The sequence below is a fragment of the Colobus angolensis genome, unplaced genomic scaffold (genome assembly GCF_000951035.1).
Source record: "Colobus angolensis palliatus isolate OR3802 unplaced genomic scaffold, Cang.pa_1.0 Scaffold314, whole genome shotgun sequence".
NCBI lineage: Eukaryota > Metazoa > Chordata > Mammalia > Primates > Cercopithecidae > Colobus > Colobus angolensis.
In genome coordinates this window covers 1741214-1769077 of record NW_012116422.1, presented here as the reverse complement: position 1 = coordinate 1769077, position 27864 = coordinate 1741214, and the positions used below count along the sequence as shown (strand labels likewise).

General features: G+C 37.9%; 1 protein-coding gene across 1 annotated transcript in view; it reads left to right on the top strand.

The window, feature by feature from the left end:
• The window catches only part of AFF4 (AF4/FMR2 family, member 4), a 68959-nt gene that overhangs the window by 30789 nt on the left and 10306 nt on the right, over positions 1-27864 (top strand). Inside the window, exons 6-19 of the mRNA XM_011951091.1 lie at positions 8228-8264; positions 10134-10179; positions 13344-13398; positions 13842-13879; positions 14599-14761; positions 15755-16672; positions 19796-19884; positions 20498-20738; positions 23688-23782; positions 24701-24764; positions 24881-25017; positions 25272-25343; positions 26458-26551; positions 27737-27780. Of these exons, the coding sequence (XP_011806481.1) occupies positions 8228-8264; positions 10134-10179; positions 13344-13398; positions 13842-13879; positions 14599-14761; positions 15755-16672; positions 19796-19884; positions 20498-20738; positions 23688-23782; positions 24701-24764; positions 24881-25017; positions 25272-25343; positions 26458-26551; positions 27737-27780 (2093 nt within the window). The remainder of the gene's footprint in view (positions 1-8227; positions 8265-10133; positions 10180-13343; positions 13399-13841; positions 13880-14598; positions 14762-15754; positions 16673-19795; positions 19885-20497; positions 20739-23687; positions 23783-24700; positions 24765-24880; positions 25018-25271; positions 25344-26457; positions 26552-27736; positions 27781-27864) is intronic.

Sequence of the window (27864 nt, the reverse complement as noted above, 5' to 3'; positions counted from 1 at the left end):
CCCTGATTCAAGCAATTCTCCTGCCTCAGCCTCCGGAGTAGCTGGGATTACAAGTGCCTGCCACCACACCCGGCTAAGTTTTTTTTTTTTTTTTTTGTATTTTTAGTAGAGACAGTTTGGAACTCCTGACCTCAGGTGATCCACCACCTCCACCTCCCAAAGTGCTGGGATTACAGGCGTGATCCACTGCACCTGGCCCATTTTACTATTATCTGGAGGACTTGAATATTTCTTTTAGCACTTTGAAAAAATCTTTATTTTGCCTTTCCTTTTTTATTTTTTAAAGTGTTTTTGAGGACCTTGCCGCCACTGTCTGCCAGCTTGCGTTGTTTTTGATATGTACATTGTTGTCATTCTTTTCTTTGTTTATATGTAAAATGTCCTTTTTTTTTTGGCTGCTTTTAAGTTTTTTTTTTTAATCATGCTTTTAATCTGTTCAGTTATGATATGTTCTGCTGTAGTTCTCTTTATCTTTCTCATGCTTGGGGTTTGTTCAGCTTCTTGAAACTTTGGACTTATAGTTTCCATCAAATTTGAGAAACTTACTCAATTTTTTTTTTTACCCTCTTCTCCCCTTTTCTCGTCTTCTTCAAGGACTCCAATTACATGTATATTAGGCCCCTTAAAGTTGTCCCAGAGTTCACTAATGTTCTGTTCTTTCTTTTTTTTTGGGGGGGGGGATCTTGTATTGCTCCATTTTGAATGGTTTGTATTGCTGTGTCTTTAGGTTCACTAATCTGTGTTCTGCGATGTCTAATCTGCTATTACATATTTAATATATATTTTTATGTTAGACATGTTTTTATAAAAATTTGATAATGCTTATATATTTATTAATTAAACAGATACTTATTAACTTCTATGTTCCTGGCATGAGCTTTGACAATTTGTTCTTTATTAATGACAGAGAATTTTAGTAGAAAGATGAGGGTAAAAGACTAGTTGTACTAGGCTCAAAAGATATCAGAGTAAGTGTCTTTTGAAGCATTTACTGTAAAAAGGAACAGAGAATGTGGTACCAAGAACTGTATGGTCTTGGTATGTCAGGGGAGTGTTTTTATAAGATGAAGATATTTTGTCATTTTTATAATGCTGATAGTTTAGTAGAAAGGGAAAAACAAATGATCCATGGGAAAGAGAGGAGGTGACCGTAGGAAATCTTCACAAGAGCAATTAAGATTCAGTGCCCACGTAGAGGAGAGTAGCTTTAGAATAGAGCACCACTACTTCATTGGCACCAGAGGGAAGCAGAGAATATGGGTATAGTTGGGGATAGCTTGGGAGATTTTCCAGTGATAGTTTGGAGAATATTAAAGATTTTGATTACCTTTGCACTTATTCACCATGTTTGGAACAACCTCCAGCAGTGTTCCTGACACTGGAGATAGAACACTGTATAATTTAAATGTTCTTGCTCTAAGATGGGTATTTAAAGAACATAGGAAAATGCTGTGCCAATGCTTTGAATAGTTCTGGCACAAAGTAGCTGTTCAATGAATGTTTGTTAACTGAATTTGGATATATATACTCAAGTAACAGTGTTTAGATTTTGGTGTTTGTGAGACACCTCAGCTACTGACTGATTGTCGCTAAGGTGGGTTGCTTCTTACCGATAGCTTATCTCATTCTCCGAATTTAAGTTGGTGGAGCTTCATGTGTAATATAGCTAAAAGCTCTGTGTGATACTTTAATAGGTACTTACTCTCCATGTGCACTAGTTATATGTACCAAGTTCAATGAGAGGACAGAGAAGGGAGAAAGTTGTTATATCTAGGGAATTTGGGTTTAGCATCCTACAGGAGGTGACACCAATTAGAGTTTAAAGGAGAAGTAGAGGAGTGTTAGCAAGATGTGGGAAGATAAGGAACACATCAGAAAGCACTTCACACCATTGATGAGTCTGAAAGAGCACTTCACAGGTGGCAAATGGTGCTAAGTTAAGGATCATATTGGGGAGCTGGTTTAGTGTATTCATCTCTCTCCTTGAATTGGTCCCATTTAAAAACAAAAACAATTCAATCCCTCTGTTCCTTGTGATTCCTCAGTCATTCCTTTGGTTTAGAACAAAACTTACTAAATATTGATTCATATTTGCTATTTTTCCCTGGTATTTTGCTGGATGCTGTAAGGAAGTGTGAAACAAGAAATGCGTTTTGCCTATACCAAACATTTGCTTGTAGAAAGCAATAATACAAAAGAAAGCAATAGGAATTATTTGTTAGTGTTTAATTGGATGTGTAGTTGTGTGCATCACACTTAGACATACATTGTCTTTGTGTTCTGTTCTTTACTTAGAACCTCTTTACCTAGGTTCTTCACAAATCTTTATCTTATCATCTTCTCCTCCCCGTCTCCTTCCCTCTTTTCCTTGCTCTTCCACATGCCACTGTTGATACAGTGGCTGCTTTAACAGGAATTACAAAAAGGGACCCAGGACAAGGCAAGACTAATGGTACAAGTGCAGTTTATGCACAGTTGCAGTGTTGGAACAATGATGTTGAAGCCAGAAATGTCTGGAACTGTGAAATATCTTCAACTCGGTTATAGAATCATGCTCTGTACAATATATTCTGTAATGAAATGAGGAATGAATCTGAATAGTTTTTACACTAACATAGAAGTTGTTTCGTTATATCAGTTATCCCACTTAAAAATGAGTTAGACACCTTTCTTTTTATCTCTCTCACACACGTACACGCACGCACATGCATACCACCACCAAATATGCTATATGTGTCTTTTCATAATGTATTTTTTAAAAAATAATTAAACCCCCCCTCTCTCTTCAGAGTAAAGATGCTGTTGGCTGAGCGTGGTGGCTCACACCTGTAATCCCAGCACTTTGGGAGGCTGAGGCGGCTAGATCACCTGAGATCAGGAGTTCAAGACCAGCCTGGCCACCATGGTGAAACCCTGTCTCTACTAAAAATACAAAAAATTAGCTGGGTGTGGTGACATGCACCTATAATCCCAGCTACTTAGGAGGCTGAGGCTGGAGAATCACTTGTGCCCAAGAGACGGAGTTTGCAGTGAGCAGAGATCACACCATTGCACTCTAGCCTGGGCAACAAGTATGAAACATCCTACAGGAGTATGAAACTCCGTCTCAAAAAAAAAAAAAAAAAAAATTTTTTAAAATAAATAAAGAAACTGCTTCCAAAAAAAAAAAAAAAAATTTTTAAAAAAAAAAAAAATAAATGCTTCCAAAAAAAAAAAAAAAAAATGTTTTAACAATGAATGAAGTAACTGCTTCCCTAAAAAATATGCTTGAGTGGCTGGGCACAGTGGCTCACGGTTATAATCCCAGCACTTTGGGAGGCCAAGATGGGTGGATCACAAGGTCAGGAGTTCGAGACCGGCCTGGCCAACACAGTGAAACCCCGTCTCTACTAAAAATACAAAAATTAACTGGGCTTGGTGGTGGGTGCCTGTAATCCCAGCTACTTGGGAGGCTGAGGCAGGAGAATCGCTTAAATCTGGGAGCTGGAGGTGGCAGTGAGCCAAAATCACGCCACTGCACTCCAACCTGGGTGACAGAACTAGATTCTGTCTCCAAAAAAAAAAAAAATATATATATATATGTATATATGTGTGTATGTGTGTGTGTGTAGTGTATAAATATATATACAAGTGTGTGTGTATATATATATATATATACACACACACACACACACACACGAGCTAGGAAAATAACACTTAAAAAATAATATTGTCGTTGTTTATGTATTTTTAGTTTTTTGTTACCAAAAACCACAGTTCTAATGTGCAAACTTGAAAGAGCTGAAAAAATTTCTATTCAGTGGTTTGAACCTATTTGCTAAAAAGATTAAAATGCCACCTTCTAATTTATTTTCCTAAATGATTTACACCAGGGAACATGGAAATCTAATTCAATAGAATCCTTTACATAATTAATGTGTAGGGCTGAAATTTTGTTACTGTGATTTAATAAACATAGTATTTCTTCCATGAGTATAACTATATCTTTGTGGCATCTAATGAAACCAGATATCAAAAATAAGTCCATCTTAGTGTCATACCTTTGAAGCATTATATTTTTGTGTGTAAGAAAGGTTTTATTGTCTTTCATAAATATAATTTAAAAATTACTCTAAAAATGGTATTTAATTTTTGTTATGCCTTTAAAATTACAGTATTTATACATATGTTAAGTAGTAATGCATATTCTATACATATTTTGAAGATACAAATGGAAAAATTTCTTAGTAATGGAGTATATGATTAAAAAAAAAGCTTGAAGACAAACTTTAAGATGTAGTTACCTCCTACTGATACTACTCCAGTAACCTCATTTTGTATCCTTAACTCCATTCTAGCTTTCTTAAAGCTGTTATCTACTTAGTAGGTGAGCTGGTCTTCACAATATGCAGATGTAGTTGTGTAACTCTCCTACTTAATAAGCTGCACACACACAGATCTTTAATATGGTCTATAAGGTCTGTAAACCGTGTGATCTAGCATTTTAGGCCTTCAGTCTCATGTCTCACCACTCTTCCACCTTTCCTTTTTCCTCTCTGTGGGCTGCCTTTAAGTTCCTTGTACCAGCCATGGTCTTCCCTTTAAGCTGGACTTTACACATGTTTTCTGTCTCCCTACAGCACTTAGCCTATCTCTTCCTTTCCCAGTTTATTTCCTATATATCCTTCAAATTTCAGTCTGAATGGCAGTTCCTCAGGGAAGCCTTTGCTCATCTTCCTGGCTAGATCATACACATACACACACACATGCACACAGGTACACATGCATGCACAATTACAAACTCTTAATATAATTCTATGTGTTTGCCCTTCATTGTATTTATTACAGTTGCCATTTTACTTGGATTTGTGTGAGTGCTTGCAAAGGTAGTCATTATTGGCATTCAAATAGGTGTTAAGCTCCTTGGGGGCAGGGCCCTTGTCAGTTTTTGTTTATCATTGTTTTCTCAGTACTTTGATACAGGAGTAAGTGTGATGCCAGAGAGTTTGGGTTTCATCCCTAGGAAAAAACAAAAAGTCATCGGAGGTTCTGCGAAAAATAGGAGAGCAGTGATGACACATACTAAGACCTGGGCTATAGAAGGGTAAATTGGAGGCTATAGTTGAGTAAAGGAAAGAGACTAGAGCTAGGAAGATCCATTAGAAGGCCATTGGAGGTAAAAAAGATGAGGACCTGAAGTCTTTCCAGTTCAGACGGTCTTGCCTTTGGTGGGTGTTTAAGAGACAGAATCCAGTAGTATTTGGGGACCTGCTGGCTATTGTCAGATATAAGACAAAGAAATCAGAGATTATTTGGAATATGGGGCTATTAACTTTTATGCCATTTATCAAGTAAATGAATATAAGACAATAAACAATTCAAGGGGGTAAATAAATCTTCATTTTATTTTATTTTTATTATTTGTACAGATAGGATCTTGGTATGTTGCCCAGGCTGGTCTTGAACTCCTGGTCTCAAGTGATCCTCACTGCTTAGCCTCCCAAAGTATTGGGATTACATGCGTAAGCCACCACATCCATCCTGGAATCTTCATTTTAAACAAAAGTCACGAAAGTGACCTCTTGCCCACTGCTCTATTTACAGTTTTTTAACAGCAGCACTGAGATGTGATTCACTTACCATGTAATTCACCCACTTCAAGTGTAGAGTTCAGTAGTTTTGAGTTTGTAAATCATCAACTCAAAAAGAAACTGTACCCTTTAACTGTTATCCCTTTTTACCTCTATCTTCCTTCCTAGCCTTAAGCAACCACTAATCTCCTCTACGTCTGTAATTTCCCTGTTCTAAACATTTTATATAAATAGAATAACGTAGTGCATGGTCTTTTGTGACTAGATTCTTTCACTTAACATTATGTTTTCAAGATTCACCTAAGTTGTAGCATGTAACAGTACTTCATTCCTTTTTATGTCCAAATAATACTCCAGTGTATGGATATATATCACATTTTGTTTATACGTTTATCAGCCGATGGACATTTGAGTTGTTTCCACTTTTTGGCTATTATGAATAATGTTGCTATAAACAGTTATATAGAAATGTTTGTGTGGACTTACGTTTACATTTTGTTTGGTTATATCACTAACAGTGGAATGGCTTGGTCATGTGGTAATTCTGTGTTAACTTATTTGAGGAACTGTCAGAATGTTTCCAAAGCAGCTGTACCATTTCACATTCTTACCAGGGTTCTGATTTCTCCACATCCTTGTCAACACTTGTTACATTTGTCTTTTTGATTTTAGTCATCCTAGTGGGTGAGAAGTAGTATCTCATTGTAGGTTTGATTTGTATTTCCGTGATGACGGGTGTGAGACATCTTTTCATCTGCTTATTGGCCGTTTATATGTCTTCCTTGGGTAAATGTTTATTCAGGCCCTTTTCCTGTTTTTTAATTGGATTGTCTTGTTATTGAATTGTAAGAGCTCTTTATAGTATATTGTGGATACCAGCCCCCTATCAGATACATCATTTGCAAATATTTTCTCCCATTCTGTGAGTTTTCTTTTCACTTTTTTGATAGCAGCCTTTGAAGCACAGAAGTTCTTAATTTTGATTAAGTCCAGTTTATCTTGCCAAATCCCAGGTCGTTTAGATTTGGCATTGTGTTTTTTTCTAAGAATTTTATAGCTCTAGCTTTTATATTTATAGGTCTTTGGTCCATTTTGAGTTTTTTTTGTTTGTTTTTGTTTTTCTAAAATGATGTAATATAAAGGCCCAGCTTTATTTTGCCCATGGCTATTCAGTTCCCCCAGCACCATTGTTAAAAAGACTGTTCTTTCTCATATAATGGTCTTGGCATCCTCTTGGAAAATCAGTTGAGTATAGAAATAGGTTTTTAATGTTTTTTTAACAGCAAAACTATATTGTTCTTTCACAGACAGTTCTGTAACTAAAGGAAGAGTATGCTTATTTTTAAGTAGGCTTTTAGGAATATTTGTATAATTTTAGTGCTACGTCTTATACCCAGATTTAATTTTGAGAAATGCATAGTTTGCATATATGGAACATCTGTTCTGGTCATGAAAATTGAGTTTGGAAAGCCATATTTCACTGAGGGTGACATTTTGGCTTGTTTTTATTGGCACTTCCTGAGTGCCAGACACTATGCTGTTACAAGGCTTACATGGAAGTAAATGACCATCTCTTCCTCATGTTGCTAATGTATATAAAATATTGGGAGCAGGGAGAAGGAGGGATTAAAATGACATGGAAATAACCATATGGGTTTTTTTAGTCCATAAAAGTGGTATACTTCTTTTTGTTTTTTTTGAGATGGAGTCTTGCGCTGTTGCCAGGGTGGAGTGCAGTGGTGCGATCTCGGCTCACTGCAACCTCCGCCTCCCGGGGTTCAAGCAATTCTCCTGCCTCAGCCTCCCCAGTAGCTGGGACTACAGGTGCACGCCACCATGCCCAGCTAATTTTTGTATTTTTCATAGAGACGGGGTTTCACTGTGTTGGCCAGGATGGTCTTAATCACCTGACCTCATGATCCACCAGCCTCTGCCTCCCAAAAAAGTGGTATACTTATAATGGATAAACGTATACAGCTATTTTTACTTAGTACACTGTCTTCAGTATTACCTTTAATTTTAAATGAAGTGTTTTCTTAAGACTAAGAATTTTAAATTGAAATTATTTATTTATTTATTAATTTTTTGAGTCGGAGTCTCGCTCTGTCACCCAGGCTCGAGTGCAGTGGCCAGATCTCAGCTCACTGCAAGCTCTGCCTCCCGGGTTCACGCCGTTCTCCTGATTCAGCCTCCCAAGTAGCTGGGACTACAGGTGCCCGCCACCTGGCCTGGCTAGTTTTTTGTATTTTTTAGTAGAGACGAGGTTTCACCGTGTTAGCCAGGATGGTCTTGATCTCCTGACCTCGTGATCCGCCCATCTTGGCCTCCCAAAGTGCTAAGATTATAGGCTTGAGCCACTGCGCCCGGCCAAAAATTACTTATTTTATAAAGGGCTCTAAATAGGGATATGACTACAATGGATGCTGCTGAAAGAATTGAATGATAAAGAATTTAGGTGGCTTAATGCTTTTTGTATTAGTCTCTGGAAAAGTCCATTATTGATCACAAAATTGTCAAGGCTGATCAGACAGGATCATTACATTCTTTCTGTGCTTTTTCAAGTACTTGAAATGTTTTTATGTAATTTAAGCATTTTTCAAGAATTAACCTTTCTTTTTTAGTGTCACTTTGTATAATTTTATGTTCCTTTTTCTTAGGAATCTCAGCAGTCCAATTTTGGCCCTGGAGAACAAAGTGAGTATTTCTTTTCCTCTTGGTTTTCAAATTAAGCTATTTATTGAACATTCAATTTTCATGGTCACACCATATATAACTTTAGTAATACCTTTACATGTCATATCCTTTTTCATTTTTCTTTTTTTTTTTTTTTCTGGAGTGTAGTGGTGTGGTCGTAGCTCACTGCAGCCTCGATCTCCAGGGTTCAAGTGATCCTCCTGCCTCAGCCTCCTGAGTAGCTGGGACTATGGGCACATGCCACTATGCCTGGCTGATTTTTTAAATTTTAGTAGAATGGGGTCTCACTATGTTGCCCAGGCTGGTCTCGAACTCCTGAGCTCAAGTGATGCAGCTGCCTCGCCTCCCAAAGTGTTAGGATTACTGGTGTGAGCCACCATGACCTCGTATTCTAATTTTTATGATCTAATGAGTAGTGAGGATCGAGCTGAAAAATTGTTATTCTTTAAAAATTCAGGAACTGCAGGTCATTGGAGATCAAAATACACTACTTTTATTAAGCATTTGAACTAACAGTTCATGAATATAATTTAATGGGCACCTCGTAAACTCAAGAGTCATTCTTCTTTCTTTTAACTTCCTTTATGAAAGTACTTGGTTCTATGATGGTAAAACTCCACACAAGAAGGGGTCATTTTATTTAGCTGACCATGGCTCCTTTCTTGTTATATTTGTACAGTCCCTGTTTATTCTTCCTTGGTTTTCTGATCTGGGTAGAAAGTCTGCTGCCTGCTGTACCCTCACCCTCACCCTTACTTTCTTGGCCTGTCAGAAGAATTTCTGGGGAAGATAGTCGTAGGGCATTCAAATATGGTCCCAAGAGATTGTGGTTGTGTAGATTGAGGGAACCATTGCAAATGTCTGGGCTTCACTGTATACCTCTGTAACAAAACAGGTATTCTTTTTGCCAAGAGCAGTAACTTCTTAATTAAGGTAGATTTATACTAGTCATAAGGTATTTTATACTAGTCATAAGGTATTTTGGAAATGAAAATGTGGAACTGTTTGATCCTTATTTATCTTCAGTGATCTTAATGCAGAGATAAAACTAGAAGAATACCTCTTTTGATGTTATGCTTTCTTTATTTGTATATCAATTTCTTAGTTCCACCTTAAAGGCTGTAGCTACAGGAAAAAGGGATCTGACATTGTTAATATGCAGAAAATGTTAAAATGCAGAAAATAGCTAACTATAGGCCAGAAAATTTACATTTTCTCTCTTTTTATTTCTTTTTTTTCTCAGCTTGTTTTCCCTAGTCATCTTCTTTTAAGAATACTTCATCCTTCTACTCTTCTCCCATTCTCTTTTCTGAAAGCTGTTCACAAATGGGATCATAAGCTGCCTCTACTCATTATTTGTGTTTTTGACTTTGTTTGTTTTAGAGCTATTTCTATAACAGCATAAAACTCTAGTTATAGTATGAAAATACCATAATTTATTTCACTAGTCCCCTATCGATGGACTTTTTTTTTCCCAGTTTTTGCCATTACAAACCAGCTATAATAAACATTCCCGAGTGTGTGCTTATGTGTTTGTGTATTCCTCAAGATTATACCTGTAATGTAAATTCCTTTCATTGGAATTACTAAGTCACTTAGCAGTATAGTTACAGTACTGAGAAGGTATTACCAGATTGCTCTTCAAGAAGGTCGTATGAGTTTACAGTCCTACCAGCAACATGTACACATGCTTATTTCCCCTGTAGTCACCAGTATCTCATATTATTGGGCTTGATGGTGTTACCAGTTTGGTGGTTGAAGAATTATATTTCATTGTTTGATTTACACTTATTTGAGGGTATTTTACATAGACATTTTACAGTCTAAATAGCCATACTTTAGTTGCTCACTTCATTCTTTTTGTTCCAGAAAGATATAATCCTTCTAAAACTTCAAATGGGCACCAGTCTAAATCGTAAGTTTATTGCTTAATGAGTTTAATGTGTATCGTTTTCGCTAAAAGTTACCTGTAATATCTAGGTATTCTGAGCAATATTTAGAAATATTGAGGCTGGGCAGGGTGGCTCACACCTGTAATCCCAGCACTTTGGGAGGCCAAGGCAGGCAGATCATGTGAGGTCAGGAGTTCGAGACCAGCCTGGCCAACGTGGTGAAACCCCTTCTCTACTAAAAATACGAAAAATTAGCCAGGCGTGGTGGCAAGTACCTGTGATCCCAGGTACTTGGAAGGCTGAGGCAGGAGAATTACTTGAACCTGGGAGGCAGAGGTTGTAGGGAGCCGAGATCGTGCCACTTCACTCTAGTCTGGGCCGCAGAGCGAGACTCGGTATCAGAAAAATTAAAAAATAAAAGAAATACTGACCTTTTCAGGCATGAGCATGCAAATTTTTATGTAAAGGGTCAGATAGTGAAATATTTAGGCTCTCAGAGCCACATAGTCTGTGTTTTGACTGCTCAGCTCTGCCATTTGTAGTATGAAAGCAGTTATAGACCATAAGTGTGGCTGTATTCCAGCCACACTCTTTAAAACAATGTGGTAGGTTGGATTTGGCTTGTGGGCCACAGTTTGCCTACCTCTGCTCTGAGATCATGGTTTTTTCTCATCTGAGAGTTGTATGTGTATATTTTTCTGTATATATTCCTAATTTATATTGAATAAAGAAGTCATAAAATAAACACAGGATTCTTCTTTAAGCCAAGCCATTCATTTAACCACTAGATTAAGTAACATACATAATTTGTACTGTCTTTAAGTTTTCTTATTTTTATTTTGTTGGTAGAAGCAGGAATATATATAAAAATGTAACAGGATAATGTATTGGATGAAAATAAATTCCAACTTAAAGAATGAACTCCTGAATTCCTGAGACCACAGGTTAACTCAGTGATTAAAACAAAATTCTAAAGAAGCAGTGACTACAGTGTCAGCTTACCATGCCACAGTCACAAACTGTACTGTGATGACCCTAGACTGGTAGCACTTCAGCTGAATAAAAGAACTAAGAATGAAAATACAAGGACATAAGAAGCACCCCCCCCACTGCTGAAAAATTCAAATTATATTCCTATTCATCATACTTATTTATATGTAAAGAACGGAAGTGTACTTACCATATCTATACCTATTACTTTGGTTGTGAGGGAACAAACTCATGCACGGCTCTGAGCAGTCTGGTAAAAGCTTTGACATATTGACATGTGTAAACAAGTTCATTGAGCTGCCATTGTTAAATCATAAGGGCCAAGAGAATTCAGAGTAAGTATATTTCCTTAGAGGAAAATCAGTCATAGAGATAGATGCACTAAGCCCCTGTCTGAAAGAAAACTCTTTTTTCCCTGTTCTGTTTAATTGGCCCAGTCTTAAAAATCATCTGGTTACTTTATTTCAGGGTGATATTTAATATGTAATATTTTGAACTTAGGATCAGATACAGAAATGTAGGTTAAACTTTGAGGGGGAAAAGTACAAGTAGTTATTAGAGTGAAAGAAGATTTCCTTCTCGCTGATTGGAGATTGTCATGAAATTTTAAGAAAGGTAATGGAATTACTGGTAATGAGAAATTAGACATTTTTCTAGTTGTAGTTCTCCCTAAACTTTGTATTAATTTTTCCTCCCATGTAAAAAGACAAGGAATGTTTTGTGGGCTGTTATGTAGAAAATTTTAAGTTTAATGATTTTGATTTTATGACTTTAAAAGAAAATTTACATCTTTAATTTTGCTTTCAAAAACAAATTCCAGAAACTGTCAGCTTATAGTATTTGTGTGTATGTGTTTAAATTGATTTGAATTTTGATGAAGGGAGATTGTGGAACTTGGGAGTTTTTTTTTGTTTGTTTGTTTGTTGTTGTTGTTTTTGCGACAGAGTCTCACTCTGTCACCTAGGCTAGAGTGCAGAGTGCAGCAATGGGATGTCAGCTCCCTGCAACCTCCAGCTCCTGGGTTCAAGTGATTCTCCTCCTACCTCAGCCTCCCAGGTAGCTGGGATTACAGGTGTCCACCACCACGCCAGGCTAATTTTTGTATTTTTAGTAGAGACAGGGTTTCACCCTGTTGGCTTGGCTGGTCTCAAACTCATGACCTCAGGTGATTTGCCCACCTCAGCCTCCCAAAGTAGTGGGATTACAGGCGTGAGCCACCGCACCCGGCCAGAATTTGGGAGTTTTAAAAATACATACATAGTCGGCCATGTGGAGTGACTCACGCCTGTAATCCCAGCACTTTGGGAGGCCGAGGCAGGTGGATCATGAGGTCAGGAGATCGAGACCATCCTGGCTAACACGGTGAAACCCTGTCTCTATAAAAATACAAAAAATTAGCCGGGCGTGGTGGCGGGCACCTGTAGTCCAAGCTACTCCGGAGGCTGAGGCAGGAGAATGGCGTGAACCCAGGAGGCAGAGCTTACAGTGAGCTGAGATTGTGCCACTAAACTCCAGCCTGCATGACAGAGCAAGACTCGGTCTCAAAAATATACACACACACACACACACACACACACATACACATACTTACATAGTCATTTTTGCGATATAGCCAAGACTTTTACCCAAAATATTTATTTCTACAGAGGGCGCTTTGTTTCATAGCAAGACATTTATGAACTAGAACTTTGGCTTAGGAAACTGTTCTGGTTTTCACACTTACTCAGTTGTCAACAGTTATACTAACCTCTCTTTGTGGAACATGGGGGACAAAGGAAGAATTGCTTGTTGCTTTCATTTTATCTTCCTTCTTTTTAGGAGTTATATCTGTCTAGTGGATTGTTGGGTATGACTTTGTTAATTTTTAATAATGAATGTGTGTGTGCACCTAGGGGAAAAGTTAGAGACTACAGAACTGAATATGAGAGTTTATAGAAAGTAGATTTTGTTTAATTAGAAAAGATGAATATTTTATTCATGGAAAGGATAGAGCTTATGGAATGGTTAAATTCCTCCATTCTCAATTTTGAGATTTTGAACCAAACCAGATAGAATAAGACTTACTAGTATTTTGTTTTTTGGTTAATCTGTGGCTACCACAGTGATTATTTCTAGAATTTTTAGTAGATATTTAGTACCCTGGCATACCATGTAAACTGTTCCAAAAATAATAATCCTTTCTGCCTTTTCCCTCTAGTATGTTAAAAGATGACTTAAAACTAAGCAGCAGTGAAGACAGTGATGGGGAACAGGTGTGTCTACTATTGTATTATTTTGCCAGTCTCACATAGTATTTGTATTTTATAAAAATGATAACTGAATAATGCATTTGTTACTTAAAATAAATTTCTTCTTATAAACTTTCTGACACTGGAATGTTGTAGTTTTCTTCTCTGTATTTAAATGTCCATTTTTTTCTTATTTTTTTAAAAAATTGGGTTTTCCTCAACATTTATTATGGATCAAAACATACTCGTGAAGCAGTAGATTATTGACAATAATAACTATTAACAAAGCTTTTGATCTTATTCTGGCAGTTCAGTTACTCTTTAGGTAAAAACAGTGTAAGTGTTAAACATTGTTGCATACATTAGAGAAGCCAGTTTTTTCTGTTAAGAGTTCAGATATTATTCACACTAAGCAAATAGAATACTGTGTATTCATTCACAGATTTCTTCTTACGTTTTAATTTTAGGATTGTGATAAGACAATGCCGAGGAGTACACCAGGAAGGTGGGCATCCTTTTCTTTTCTGTTTTATTGGTAAGAGTTGGGTCAGCCTGATAACATTGCAGGGATATAATAAGTGGCCTTATAAGTAAATATCAGTTTTGATAGTGGTTGTACAACTCTGTAAATTAACTAAAAATCATTGAATTATACACTTAAAAGTGAGTGATTTGTGTATTATACCTCAAACTTTTTAAAAGGTGAGTATTAATACCTAAGTAGCACATCAGAAATTTTTAAAAAGAATTGTTCATTTCATTTACAGTGAAGTTCTGGATTCATAGAATTACAGCAATGTAACACATAGTAAACATTTTAAAGAAAGTTGTGGCTGGACGTGGTGGCTCACGCCTGTAATCCCAGCACTTTGGGAGGCCAAAGTGGGCAGATCACCTGAGGCCAGAAGTTTGAGACCCGCCTGACCAATATGGTGAAACCCCGTCTCTACTAAAAATACAAAAATTAGCCGGGCGTGGTGGCGGGCGCCTGTAGTCCCAGCTACTTGGGAGGCTGAGGCAGGAGAATTGCTTGAACCTGGGAGGCGGAGGTTGCAGTGAGCCGAGATCGCGCCACTGCACTCCAGCCTGGGCGACAGAGCAAGACTCCATCTAAAAAAAAAAAAGAAAGAAAAGAAAAAAAGAAAGTTGGTTGTCCGATTTGGATGTTTTCCTGTTGTCAATGTAAAATAAACTTTGGATATTTGTATATTTCATCTCTTTTAGTAATTCTGAACCTTCACATCATAATAGTGAAGGAGCAGATAACTCCAGGGATGATTCTAGTAGCCACAGTGGATCTGAAAGCAGCTCTGGATCTGACTCAGAGAGTGAAAGTAGTTCCAGTGACAGTGAGGCAAATGAGCCATCCCAGAGTGCATCTCCTGAGGTGAGACAGAGGGAAGGGGGTACCTTCCATAGGCCCTCTCAGGGTCTTTGGTGATATCCATTTAAAACCAGATTCAAATATAAAAGGAGAAGGAAAGAAGGTTCCATATTCTGACAAAAAGAAATTGTACTGTGTACCTTGGAGGAAACCTAGATGATTCCTTGTTGTTTGAACAAATTCGGTCTAGATTAGGAACTGCTTGGCATATTACAGGTCACTAAAATATTGTGTACCTTTAGTTTGGTCTTTTATTTTTATAATTCAACATGGTAATTGATGTTCTGTAGTTACAAAGAACATCACGTGTTGATAAAAAGAATCTTATGTAATACAATTTTAGTATAGCTTGTTAAACTGCAGTTAAAAATCTCTCTTTGTACCTACATCATTTGTTTATTTTCTAGAATTAAATATTCTCTATGGCCATTTGTAATTATACCTTTGAAATTGGATTCTTGAATAGGAATATTTGCTATTTAAAGGTTACATATAACATTAAGCTTATCTTTTTTTTTTTTTTTTGAAGACGGAATCTTACTCTGTCACCCAGGCTGGAGTGCATTGGCTCAATTTTGGCTCACTGCAACCTCCGCCTCCCGGGTTCAAGTGATTCTCCTGCCTCAGCCTCCTGCGTAGCTGCGATTACAGGCGTGTGCCACCACACCTGGCTAATTTTTGTATTTTTAGTAGAAACGGGATTTCACCATGTTGGTCAGACTGGTCTCAAACCCCTGACCTCATGATCCGCCCACCTCAGCCTCCCAAAGTTCTGGGATTACAGGTGTGAGCCACCGTGCCTGGCCGCTTATCTTCTTATTCAGATGATAAGAGCTAATAGTCAATACTCAGCCCTTTGCTTTGGTTCATAGAGAACCATGGCAAGTAAATGCTTTTGTTGCAATAGGCATTGTGGTTTTTCCTCTTCTTTGAGGTTGTAAAGTGGGGAGAATGCTTCAGTATGGAAAAAAGCATATATGTTTCTCTGTTTTTCAGCCTGAACCCCCACCAACAAACAAATGGCAACTTGATAATTGGCTGAATAAAGTGAACCCACATAAAGTGTCACCCGCTTCTTCAGTGGACAGTAACATCCCATCATCTCAAGGCTACAAAAAGGAAGGCCGAGAGCAGGGCACTGGGAATAGCTACACTGATACAAGTGGACCTAAAGAAACGAGTTCCGCTACTCCTGGACGAGACTCCAAAACCATCCAAAAGGGATCAGAAAGTGGGCGTGGGAGGCAGAAATCTCCTGCACAGAGTGACAGCACAACACAGAGAAGAACTGTAGGCAAAAAACAACCCAAAAAGGCTGAGAAGACAGCTGCTGAAGAGCCTCGTGGAGGCCTGAAGATAGAAAGTGAAACCCCTGTAGACTTGGCTAGCAGCATGCCCTCCAGCAGACACAAAGCAGCCACCAAAGGCTCAAGGAAACCCAATATAAAGAAGGAGTCTAAGTCTTCCCCTCGACCTACAGCAGAGAAAAAGAAATATAAGTCAACAAGTAAATCTTCCCAGAAATCAAGGGAAATCATAGAAACAGATACCTCATCCTCAGATTCAGATGAAAGCGAGAGCCTTCCTCCTTCCTCACAAACTCCTAAATACCCCGAGAGCAATAGGACTCCTGTTAAGCCCTCCTCAGTGGAGGAAGAAGATAGCTTTTTTCGGCAACGAATGTTCTCTCCTATGGAAGAGAAGGAACTTCTTTCACCCCTCAGTGAGCCTGATGACAGGTACCCACTTATTGTGAAGATTGACCTGAATCTTTTGACTAGAATACCAGGAAAGCCTTACAAAGAAACAGAGCCGCCCAAGGGGGAAAAGAAAAATGTGCCAGAAAAGCACCCGAGAGAGGCTCAGAAACAAGCCTCAGAAAAAGTTTCCAACAAAGGCAAGAGGAAGCATAAGGTTTGTGAAGGGTTTTTGTTGTTTGTTTTGAAACATCAGAATCTGAAATGCGGCCGAAATCTCAGTAAGCCACAAAGTAACAAGGCAGGTCATAAACTGTGAAGGAAAATAGTGGGTAAACCCAAGGCCCACTTGAGGCTACAAGATTTCTGTGTTTCTGCCTGTGTCCTTCAGTTAAAGCGGGATAGTTGCTAATGAAATAAGAAATGAGCCAGTGCTTTTCAGCATGTGCTGACCAATGTAGAGGTTAGAGAGCAGCAACTTGCAAACAGGCATTTGCAACATTCTCAACATTTTGGTTGTAGGTGTTTTTAGTTTTGGATACGTACTCCCCGGATTGTTATAATCCCTACCATTCTCTTATGTCATATACCCAGACCAAGGCACACTTTTAATAACTCATCTACTGTGCACCTCTGTGCCCCAGCTTCTCTTCCTTAACAAAGGTCAGAACTAAAAATATTGCTGGCTCATAGCCAGCTCTCATCCCTAAATACTTCCAAGATAATTTTGGATATAGAGGCAAAATTTGTACATTTAAGGTCTGCTTTTCTTAGACTGAGGAAATGTGAAAATTCACACATGTCTATGATTGGAGGATACTAATCATACAATGAAGAGATCTGAATCACTACAAATATAGAGACTCTGGGGGAAAAACAGCCTGATCTTTTCAGCTCTAGTGGGGAATTTTCAGGAGAACGTAAAGTTTTAAGTAGTCTATATCAAAGAGTAACTATAATTTCCCCTGATACATGTGTATGATTGTGAAAGACTAGAAGTTAAGTTTGAGTAGCTGAACAGATAGGTACCAGAATGGCCTTACCAATTAAACTTGGAACACAAACACCACTCCATTTGACCTGAAAATCACATATACTACAGGGAGAGTAGAGCACTTTCTTAAAATGGCGTGAGATATTTTCCTCTCTCCTTTTCATAAAACCACAGTGCCATGTGCAGATGATATATATTCAGACAAATTAGAATAATACCTCACTTCTTTTTTGAATCTTTAAAAATTGAAATTGTCCACATTATTTGAATTTTTAGAAAACCAATGCTTACTGCTCTCCTTACTATACCTAATGAGTTTCCATTATCATTGTACAGGGATGTTTTGCTGAACTAGTAAGCTGTTTAGGGCCTCTGGCCCCTGTAGCCCACAGCCTCAGATTGCTGGACTTGGCTGTGGGATTTAATTCATAGAATTATGTGGAATAAGAGCTTGTGTATGATGGACTCTGCTCTTTAGGAACCTAGGATTTTTTTATGGAATTTAAAAAGAATGGTCCTTTTGTGCTTAAAAAGTATTACTTTTTTCGTAACATTTTATTTTATTTTTCTTACTTTTAGAGACAGGGTGTTGCTCTGTCACCTAGGCTGGAGTGCCATGGTATTCATAGCTCACTCAAACGCCCGGGTTCAAGTGATCCTCCCTCCTCAGCCTCCTGAGTAGCTAGGACTACAGGCATGCGACCCCACACCTGGCTAATTTTTTATAGAGATGGTGTCTTGCTCTGTTGCCCAAACTGTTCTCAAACTCCTGGAATCAAGCAATCCTCCCACTCAGCCTCCCAAAGCACTGGCATTACAGGTGTCAGCCACCACACCTGGCCCTTTTATAAGATATTCAAACATTTCAAATATAAAGTGTCAAGGGCAATACCTGGAGATAAAGCAGGAAGTACTAAGAGAAGACCCAGTTAAGGGTAATAAAGGATGTAGATTTCTTTTTCTCATGTTTTCATTTGTCTGTCTTTAATCGTTTGTTTAGGGGAATAGATTCTTTTGTTATGGTAGAATATTTACATTCTTGTGCCCTGATATTTGAAACAAAAGGAAAACTTAGATTCACTTAGAAAAGTAACATTGGCAGTGGATGGGCCCACCACTTGTGTTTTCCATCAAAAAGTTTTTTCAGTCACTAGGCTGGGCTGTAATCAAAAGTAGGGACCATAAAAATTGTTGGCAAAGTTGTGAAAAAGTTGGAACTTTGATATGGTCCTGATGAAAATGGAAATGATACCACTGCTTTGGAACATAGTTTGGTAGTTACTGAAAAAGTTAAACATAGAATTACCTTTTGACCTGCAATTGTACTCCTAGGTATATATCCAAGAGAAATGAAAACATATGTCCACACAAAAACTTGTACTTGAATGTTCATAGTAGCATTATTCATATTAGCCAAAAAGTGGAAACAACCCAAATGGCCATCACCTGATGAATGACTCAACGAAATGAATAAATTCTATGCAGTGAATACTGTTCAGCTATAAATGAGAATGCAGTACTGATCCATGCTACAACATAGATGAACCTTAAAAATGTTACACTAAATGAAAGGAGCCACAAAGGCCACATATATTGAATGATACCATTTTCCTGAAATGTCTAGAATAGGCAAATCTATAAAGATGAAGTGTGATTGTCAGTGTCTGGGGGAGGAAGAGATGGGTATGGAGTGTGTTTTCAGGATAACGAACATATTTTAAAATTCATTAAGCCGGGTGCAGTGGCTCAAACCTGTAATCCCAGCACTTTGGGAGGCTGAGATGGGCGGATAATGAGGTCAGGAGATTGAGACCATCCTGGCTAACATGATGAAACCCCGTCTCTACTGAAAATACAAAAAATTAGCCAGGAGGCTGAGGCAGGAGAATCGCTTGAACCCGGGAGGTAGAGGTTGCAGTGAGCTGAGATCATGCCACTGTACTCCAGCCTGGGCGACAGATAAATAAATAAATAAAACTAAAATTCATTGTGGTGATGGTTGTACAACTCTGAATATACCAAATGTTATGGAATTGTGTACTTCTGAAGAGTGAATTTCATGTTACGTAAATTATATCTTAATTATAATTTCACAGATACCACCCCCCAAATCATTACATTGAAAAGACTATAGGAAATCTGTTTCAGTCTTTGGGTTCTGTGTATCTAAAATAGGAGACCTCAGCCTTAAAACCTAATCTTTTTGAATATTATTTAAATGAATTATTGTACGTCTCTTTTATCTTTCTGATACCTAATAAGGGATAAACTCTTTGTGGGTAGCTAGTGCTGGAAGCTGAAGTTAGTTGAATAAAAATCAGACCACGGTTTCTATTTTTCATCTAGAATGAAGATGATAGCCGAGCCAGCGAGAGCAAGAAACCCAAAACAGAGGACAAGAATTCAGCAGGCCATAAGCCATCCAGCAACAGAGAGTACGTCCCCAAAACATGTTGCATGCTAATGTTGTTAATATATGTGTATCATTTGATAGTGGGTACTTTCTAACATGCTCTAAGTGTTCCTTTTAGTAAGCGAGTGTTACATAAATGCACACACATAACATATGCCAAATAGTGGGAGCTTTCGCTTTTAGCTAATAGGAATGGAAAACATTTAAAATTTAATTAATTCTTCCTTTCTTCATTTTTTATTGAGGTAGGGGTGAGTATTGGGGGAGAATTAAAGTAAAACCATGCCACTTTCTGGTTAGATGGCAAACTTACCTGTAATTTCCAAGAGACTGGTTGCCAACTTAAAAGTGGTAATCTCTTCATTCACTATTCATCATTTTGTTCATCCATTCAGCCAATATTTATTGAGTACTACTGAGTGGTAGGTCGTGTTTTTGGCCCTGGATATACAACCACAGGAATAAAAACAGAGAAGATGCCTACCCTCATGGAATTTACAGTCTTATTTTGTTTTATCCTAGTAATCAAATGGGGAAAAACAGATTTGTCTTGAAAGCAGACAAAGAGAAATGGAAAAATCAGCTACCCTTGTATTACTGTGTGGAGAAATGAGGGCATTTGTTTGGTTTGGCAGGTCATCTAAGCAGAGTGCTGCAAAAGAAAAGGATTTGTTGCCTTCTCCTGCTGGGCCTGTTCCTTCAAAAGATCCAAAAACAGAGCATGGCTCTCGGAAGAGGACTATTAGTCAGTCTTCTTCCTTAAAGTCAAGCAGTAACAACAACAAGGAGACTAGTGGCAGCAGCAGAAACAGTTCCTCTTCATCGAAGCAGAAGAAGACTGAAGGGAAGACTTCCAGTAGCTCCAAGGAGGTTAAGGTAAAGTGTTGGGGGCCTGGGGCTTTTGAAAATCACTCAGCTTGCCATGTGACTTTTCCAGGGTGACACTGTGCTTTGAAATTATTGTAACATATTAATAAATACATAGGCCTATGCCTTTTACCCTCTATATGTAATAATCCTAATAAATGAATACAGTGATGTAAGACTGTGAAGGCAGTAAGTCAGCTGGTCCATTGAAATAAAAACCCCTGGGTACGGTGGCTCATACCTGTAGTCCCAGCTATTTGGGAGGCTAAAATGGAGGGATCACTTGAGGAATTTGAGTCCAGCCTGGGCAATGTGGTAAGACCCTGTCTGTAAAAGAGCTTTAGAATTAAAAAAAAAAAAGATAGAAACCAGTAATTGGAAAAGTTGGTTATGGAAGTTTTTAAAATAAGAACTAAATGGTTTTAGTTGCTAAGATTGAGTTCTTGTATATTGTTTGAAATAGGCTTTTAGTTTCTCAGAATTATACTTTACAAACTAGTTATATTATGTAAAGTGACAAAGCAATCATTTGGCTTTGATTCATGAAATAGAAAAAGAAATCTTTAGCTAAGTTAGCACTGAAATTATTGCTAATTATTATTCCTAGGATACTCACAATGTAGGGGGGAGTATTCTTCACATTTATAGATGGAGATTTGGATCAAAGGAGTTTGTTCAAGGCTGTACTTTAATAGTCTCTCACCCTCAATTTGTTTACCAGGTCATTTGCTTTCTAACTGTTCTGATCAGAAGCAAATTTACTCAAATCAGAAAATACCTATTATTTAGTAAGCAAAGGTTTGAGAATTGAAAAATAAGACTCCTTAAAGCTCTTATATTTATTAACTGTGGTAAAACTAAAAAAATTTTTAATTGAGATTATTTTAATTAACAACTTCTTAAATTTAAATACACAGAAAGCTTTTTCTCTAGCTGAACAAGCTCCTTCTGTAGTAGTTTAGTGTTAGCACAAGTTGCTTAGGACCTTGACTCTTACATTGGCCAGCTTTATTGCTCCAGTTCTCCATCTGCCTGCTGATGTTTTTTCTCTATTTCCCATCCTTTAACTGTAGGATTTGAGGCCTCTGTGCTTGCTTCTTGAAACCTGCTATTGCTTTTTTTTTTTTTTTTTTGGCTTTTAAGTAAGTAAGCTCTCCTCTTTTGGATTCTGCTATTTCATAGGTAAAAATCACTGTGTATGCTTCTATCACACATAAGAAGGGAGTTTCTTCAAGAAGTTTGTCAGCTGCTTGAAAGCAGAGATTTGTGTCTTGTTTTGTGTTTTATCCGGTGCTTAACTTGCTGGGTAATGAGGAAATATTTGTTGGATCAAATGTAGTCATTTGGTACTCTGTTGTTTTCAACAAAATACAGAATAGGGCCTGTGTGGTAAACTTTGATTTCAATAGCTCTTGACACTTAACAGTTATTGAAGTTAATGTTTGTTAGTCTTGACCGTTCCCAAGTTAGGCAATGACATTTGAGTTTTTTAGAGAACAATGTAATTTAGTTAGGAAATACACTATTTTTTATACTATCAACTAAAGAAAAAATTAGATCTGGAAAACCAACATTACACATAGTTTTTATATAAGAAAACTGTGTTTAAATATTTGGAAACTTATTTTCAGAAATCCTCTGAAAAGCATATCTGAATGTAGGTCCTTATGGGTCTATTTATAAAACATAGAGGCAGCCAGGCATGGTGGCTCACAGCCTATTATTCCAACACTTTGGGAGGCTGGCTGGAGGATTGCTTGAGCCCAGGAGGTTGAAGCCACAGTGAGCCATGATTGCACTACTGCACTCCAGCCTAGGCAACAGAGTGAGACGCTGTCTCAAACAAATAAATAAATAAAACAGAGGGAAAGCTATCCTAGTAATGTTACAGTACAACATAATATTCAGAAAGCCATTTCAGAGTACAATTATATATTTTAAAAGTTTATATTTTTTATATAAATATAAAACATTTTATATTATTGGGTAAATTGTTAGGTAAAGTAAAATTATATATTATTGGGTTTTCTAATGTTGAAACATCCATGCATTCCTGGAATAAATTCCACTTGTTTATGGTGTTTTATTACGGAAAAATGTATGTTCATTTTATTAAAGATAGGGCTGGATGGGAGGCAGTTGAGAGAGAGTCATAGCTCTTTCATAAAGGGCTATATTGATAGGAGGCAGAAACATATAGCCAGGTGCAGTTGTATATACCTACGGTCCCAGCTACTCAGGAGGCTGAGGCGGGAGAATCACTTGAGCCTAGGAGTTTAAGATCAACCTGGGCAACATAGCAAGACTTCATCTCTTAAAATAAAAAAAAGACATGTGGATGAGAGGCAGAGTAAAGTTTAAGAAAGTAACTTGGCTTTTGAAGTCTGGCAATTCTGAATTTAAAACTCAAATTCCAGGAATGCCACTTAAAACCTGTTTGAACTTAGGCAAGTTACTCAACCTCCTTGAGACTGCTTTTTCATTTTATCTTAATAGCAGTACTTATTTCATAGGTTTGTTAAAGGATTAACAATAATGCTAAGTACTTAGTTAACTTAGTGCCTGCTAAGTTGTAAGCACGTAATAAACATTAGATGCTGTTAATATTATTGCTGTTTTCATTGACCAGTAACTACCAATAAATTTGCCATAAGTAGTGCTGCCATTTTCATACTAGGCTTTTGTCTTCCTTATGTTTTTAATAACTGCCTAGGCCAGTGCTTGGCATATAGTAGACCCTTATATAAATAATAGAATGAATATTTCAGTTATATAAAATGGACCCATTTTTTTTTTTTAATTTACATTATGAAGTTTATAAAAGTTTTGTAACAAGGAAATTCATTACGAAAGGCAATGAAATTTCGTTTCCTTTTTACCAGTGGCTGAAGAAATGCTATTAGTTTCATTTTTAATCTCCTTACAGTTTTCATTGTAGTTATATATTTTTTTGGTCAGGAAAAGGCTCCAAGTAGCTCCTCTAATTGTCCTCCATCTGCACCAACTCTTGATTCTTCTAAGCCTCGGAGAACAAAGCTTGTCTTTGATGACAGGTGAGATAATATGATTTTTTGTATGTGTATTTAAGAAATGATTCCAGTCAGCATATAAGAAATTCATTTTAATTTCTATCATTGGCCGGGTGCGGCGGCTTACGCTTGTAATCCCAGCACTTTGGGAGGCCCAGGCAGGCGGATCATGAGGTCAGGAGTTTGAGACCAGCCTGACCAACATGGAGAAACCCTGTCTGTACTAAAAATACAAAAATTAGCTGCGTGTGGTGTTGCGCACCTGTAATCGCAGCTATTCAGGAGGCTGAGGCAGGAGAATTGCTTGAACCTGGGAGGCAGAGGTTGCAGTGAGCCGAGATCACGCCACTGCACTCCCGCCTGGGCGACAGAGTGAGACTCCGTCTCAAAAAAATAAATAAATAAATCTGTCATTGATCAGAAGGATGTATACTTATGTATGATCTGCAGAATATTCAGGTTTCAATTTGAACAGTACCCACTAGTCCAAGTACTGTTCCTTTAGCTTAACTCCATGACTCCCATGGGGGATGTGAATGATCTGCCTTCCAGTAGAAGAATCTTACTACTGCTGATATCACTGTTAAAATGGAGGGTTTCTTAGATGAGGAAGAGCAATATTGTTTTTTCCTCTATTTTAATAAAAGGGTTATTTCTCTTACTCTCATTTTATTTATGCTTAATCTTTCAGTCAACTTGAGTAACAGTATTTGATACTAGGGAGCTTGATTTCTATTTTCCTAATTAGATTTGCCATGAGTTGGTCAAAACAACTTATGCTTTTAACCTGATACAAACATTTGTCAGAAAATATTGAAACAAATACTTAGTAATAGCTCATTTTCTTTGAGGACATAAAAACTGAGGGATACTAGATACTGAAATGAACTCGTATTATGAAAATATTTACTATTCTATTTATGATGAAAATTTACCTTGCAGAAATTATTCAGCAGACCATTATTTACAAGAAGCAAAAAAGCTAAAGCACAATGCAGATGCATTGGTATGTAAATATTCTCCTTACACTTACATATTTAATCAAATTAACTTAAGTAATCTTTTGATGTTTGTAGCCATAGTAGATCACTACTCATTACTTGCATTCTCTCCTTTCTTCAGTCTGATAGGTTTGAGAAAGCTGTATACTATCTTGATGCTGTGGTATCTTTCATTGAATGTGGGAATGCATTAGAGAAAAATGCTCAGGAATCCAAATCCCCATTCCCTATGTATTCAGAGACAGTGGATCTCATCAAGTAAGTGGAAAAACTTGGCAGATCATTGGCAATAACATTATTTCTCTGGTCCATCTAGGAAGGGGCTGATAATATAGTAAACTGAAGAGGGTGTATAATCCTTTAATGTCCTTGGATAAAGGAGAAGTAGATACTTCCATGAGTATTTTTGCTTTTATTTAGGTTTGAAATTCTAATGTTTTGAGGACAGGTGAAATCATAAGATCAAGGTGAAGTGTTCTGTTTGTCATTTGTTTGTTATTGTAACTCAACAGATACACTATGAAGCTAAAGAATTACTTGGCACCAGATGCTACAGCTGCAGATAAACGACTCACAGTACTTTGGTGAGTTTTCTGTGTTCTAGCCTCTGCTAGATGACAGGAAGTTCTATAATAAATAATGCTGTGTGTGCTCTTCTGAATGTTTTCCTTGAATCAGCCTTCCATAATCCTGTCTTAAATCTGTTCTTGACGGGTCAAGCAGGAAGTAACTCAAAATTCCTACTGAAAGGTTTGAGTTGTCAGTCGCTGGTCCATTTCCTTCTTGATGAAAGCCTTGGCTTTGTGGGACTGATAGTAGAAACCTCCGTGGTCTTGAATAATCACTTTTCCACACTCTTCTTTTGGTACCCTCTCTCTCCATTCACCCATGCTTTTCCTTAGGGAGCAAGCATCTAGTTTGCTCAGAATAAAGGATGTGACTTGTTTGCTTCATCCCAGTGAGATATTATCAGTTCAATTGTTATAGGTCTTTAACTGGCACTGTATTTAACACTGGGAATGCAGCTAAGAGGAAAACTAACACAGCCCTGTTCATCATGGAGTATAGTCTAGTGTGAGAGGACAGAAATCAAACAAATCATCATACAAGTCCATATGAATTAAGTGTTTTGAAAGAAAAGTATATGTAACTGTAACAGTAGAGGGTAGAGAGACCTACTCTATTTAGAGGGAACAACATGTACAAGGAAGGGCTGGATGGTGGAAAGGAATGGGAAACTTTCAAGGAACTAAAAGAAGAGCAGTGAGAAGTGGGTGTGACTGGAGAGATAGGCAGGGATGATCCTGCAGGGTCTTTGTAAGCTATGTTTCGGTTTGTAATATTTGTAGTTGAGTTTCCTAGTTTTTGTTTTTTAATTTTAGATTGTTTACACTTGGGTTTGGAAATTCTACCCCTTCATAATTTTTAAAACTTCATGACACGTTGGTGTCCTATGGATAAGGTTTGGATTTTGGAATGTCAGCAAATAATGAGAGGCTAGTCCTAGGCTTCTTAGCCATCTTCCCCTCCGTAGGATGTGTACCACAATAAGAGCACATCTGTTGGTTTTGCCTAAGGGTTAATGTTGTGGCCTCTGCCATGGTCATATGAACCAGTCTCCGGCACAATGCAAAGACTGTGCAGATCTGGCCACAGTTTGCTGTCCTGGTAAATAAGCTGCCCTTTTCCATTGGCTAGCCTGCGATGCGAGTCTTTGCTGTACCTGAGGCTTTTCAAACTGAAGAAAGAAAATGCTTTGAAGTACTCAAAGACACTGACAGAGCATCTGAAGGTAAGCATACAAAAGCACAAGGTCCGTTTCCTAGGAGACAAAATTTGTAGTCTCCCGTCTCCACCCTAGAACTGCCCTCATGTTTATGCAAAACACACCAGGGGAGGAGCTACTGTTTGGGACCTTTCAAATAAGTTGGAGGTTTCTTCAAGTTTTTTAATGTACGTGTATCTGATGGTAGAACTCTGGTAGCCATGTGCAGTGGCTGTATTTACTTTTTAAATGATAATTTGTTTTCGGCCAGGTGAGGTGGCTAACACCTGTAATCCCAGCACTTTGGGAGGCCGAGGCAGGTAGATCACGAGGTCAGGAGATCGAGACCATCCTGGCCAACATGGTGAAACCCCATCTCTACTAAATATACAAAAATTAGCCGGGCGTGGTGCCACACGCCTGTAGTCCCAGCTACTTGGGAGGCTGAGGCAGGAGAACTACTTGAACCCCGGAGGCGGAGGCAGCAGTGAGCCGAGATCAGGCCACTGCACTCCAGCCTGGTGACAGAGAGAGACTCTGTCTCAAAAAAAAAAAAAATCTTTTGTTTTCATGCCATCCTTTTCTGACTACTATCTTAGTTGCCTAAAAGGTTTTCCTGTGTTTCTTCAGGCCAGCACCACATAAATCCTGCTAAAATCTGCCTCTGATTATGACTTGGAACCCTTCACTAGTTGCCTGCTAGGTCAAGTTTAAACTCCTTACCCTGGCCCCAAGGGGTCTCTCTCTTGTTCCTTGTCTTAAACCTCTGCTTTAGGCAAACTGCATGGGGCACATACATTGTCTTTTCTGCAGCCTTTGTGCATAGTATGATTCATCTCTCCCCTCTCTCCACCCACCCACCCACCCCCTTTTTTAAGAGAGAGTTTTTTAAAAAAAAAAAGATCATGGCTCACTGCAGCTACTCTCAGGTAGCTGGGAGTAGCTGGGACTTATCCCCCTTCCCTTTATCCATGTGTTACTCATTCTTTCCTTGCCTTTTCTGTGAAGTCTTCCAGAACACCCCAGCTCTCACCTAATAATTTCTTTCTGTTGTACTTTTACACACACACACACACACACACGTATTTTGGTGTCTTAAATATTTAAAGCTGCTTGCGATCAGCTCTGACTCATTGCTTTTAAATATATTTAGAACTTTATAAAGTAGTGGTGGTTTTTGTTGTTGTTAAGTACATTTTATTTTTTCCACAGAATTCTTATAATAATTCTCAAGCACCATCGCCTGGCTTGGGAAGGTAGGTAAAATTTTATTATGTAAAATATTATTTGTGACAATAAAAGTGAAATGAGTATGGTTCAGTTTCCAAAAATGGAAAGAT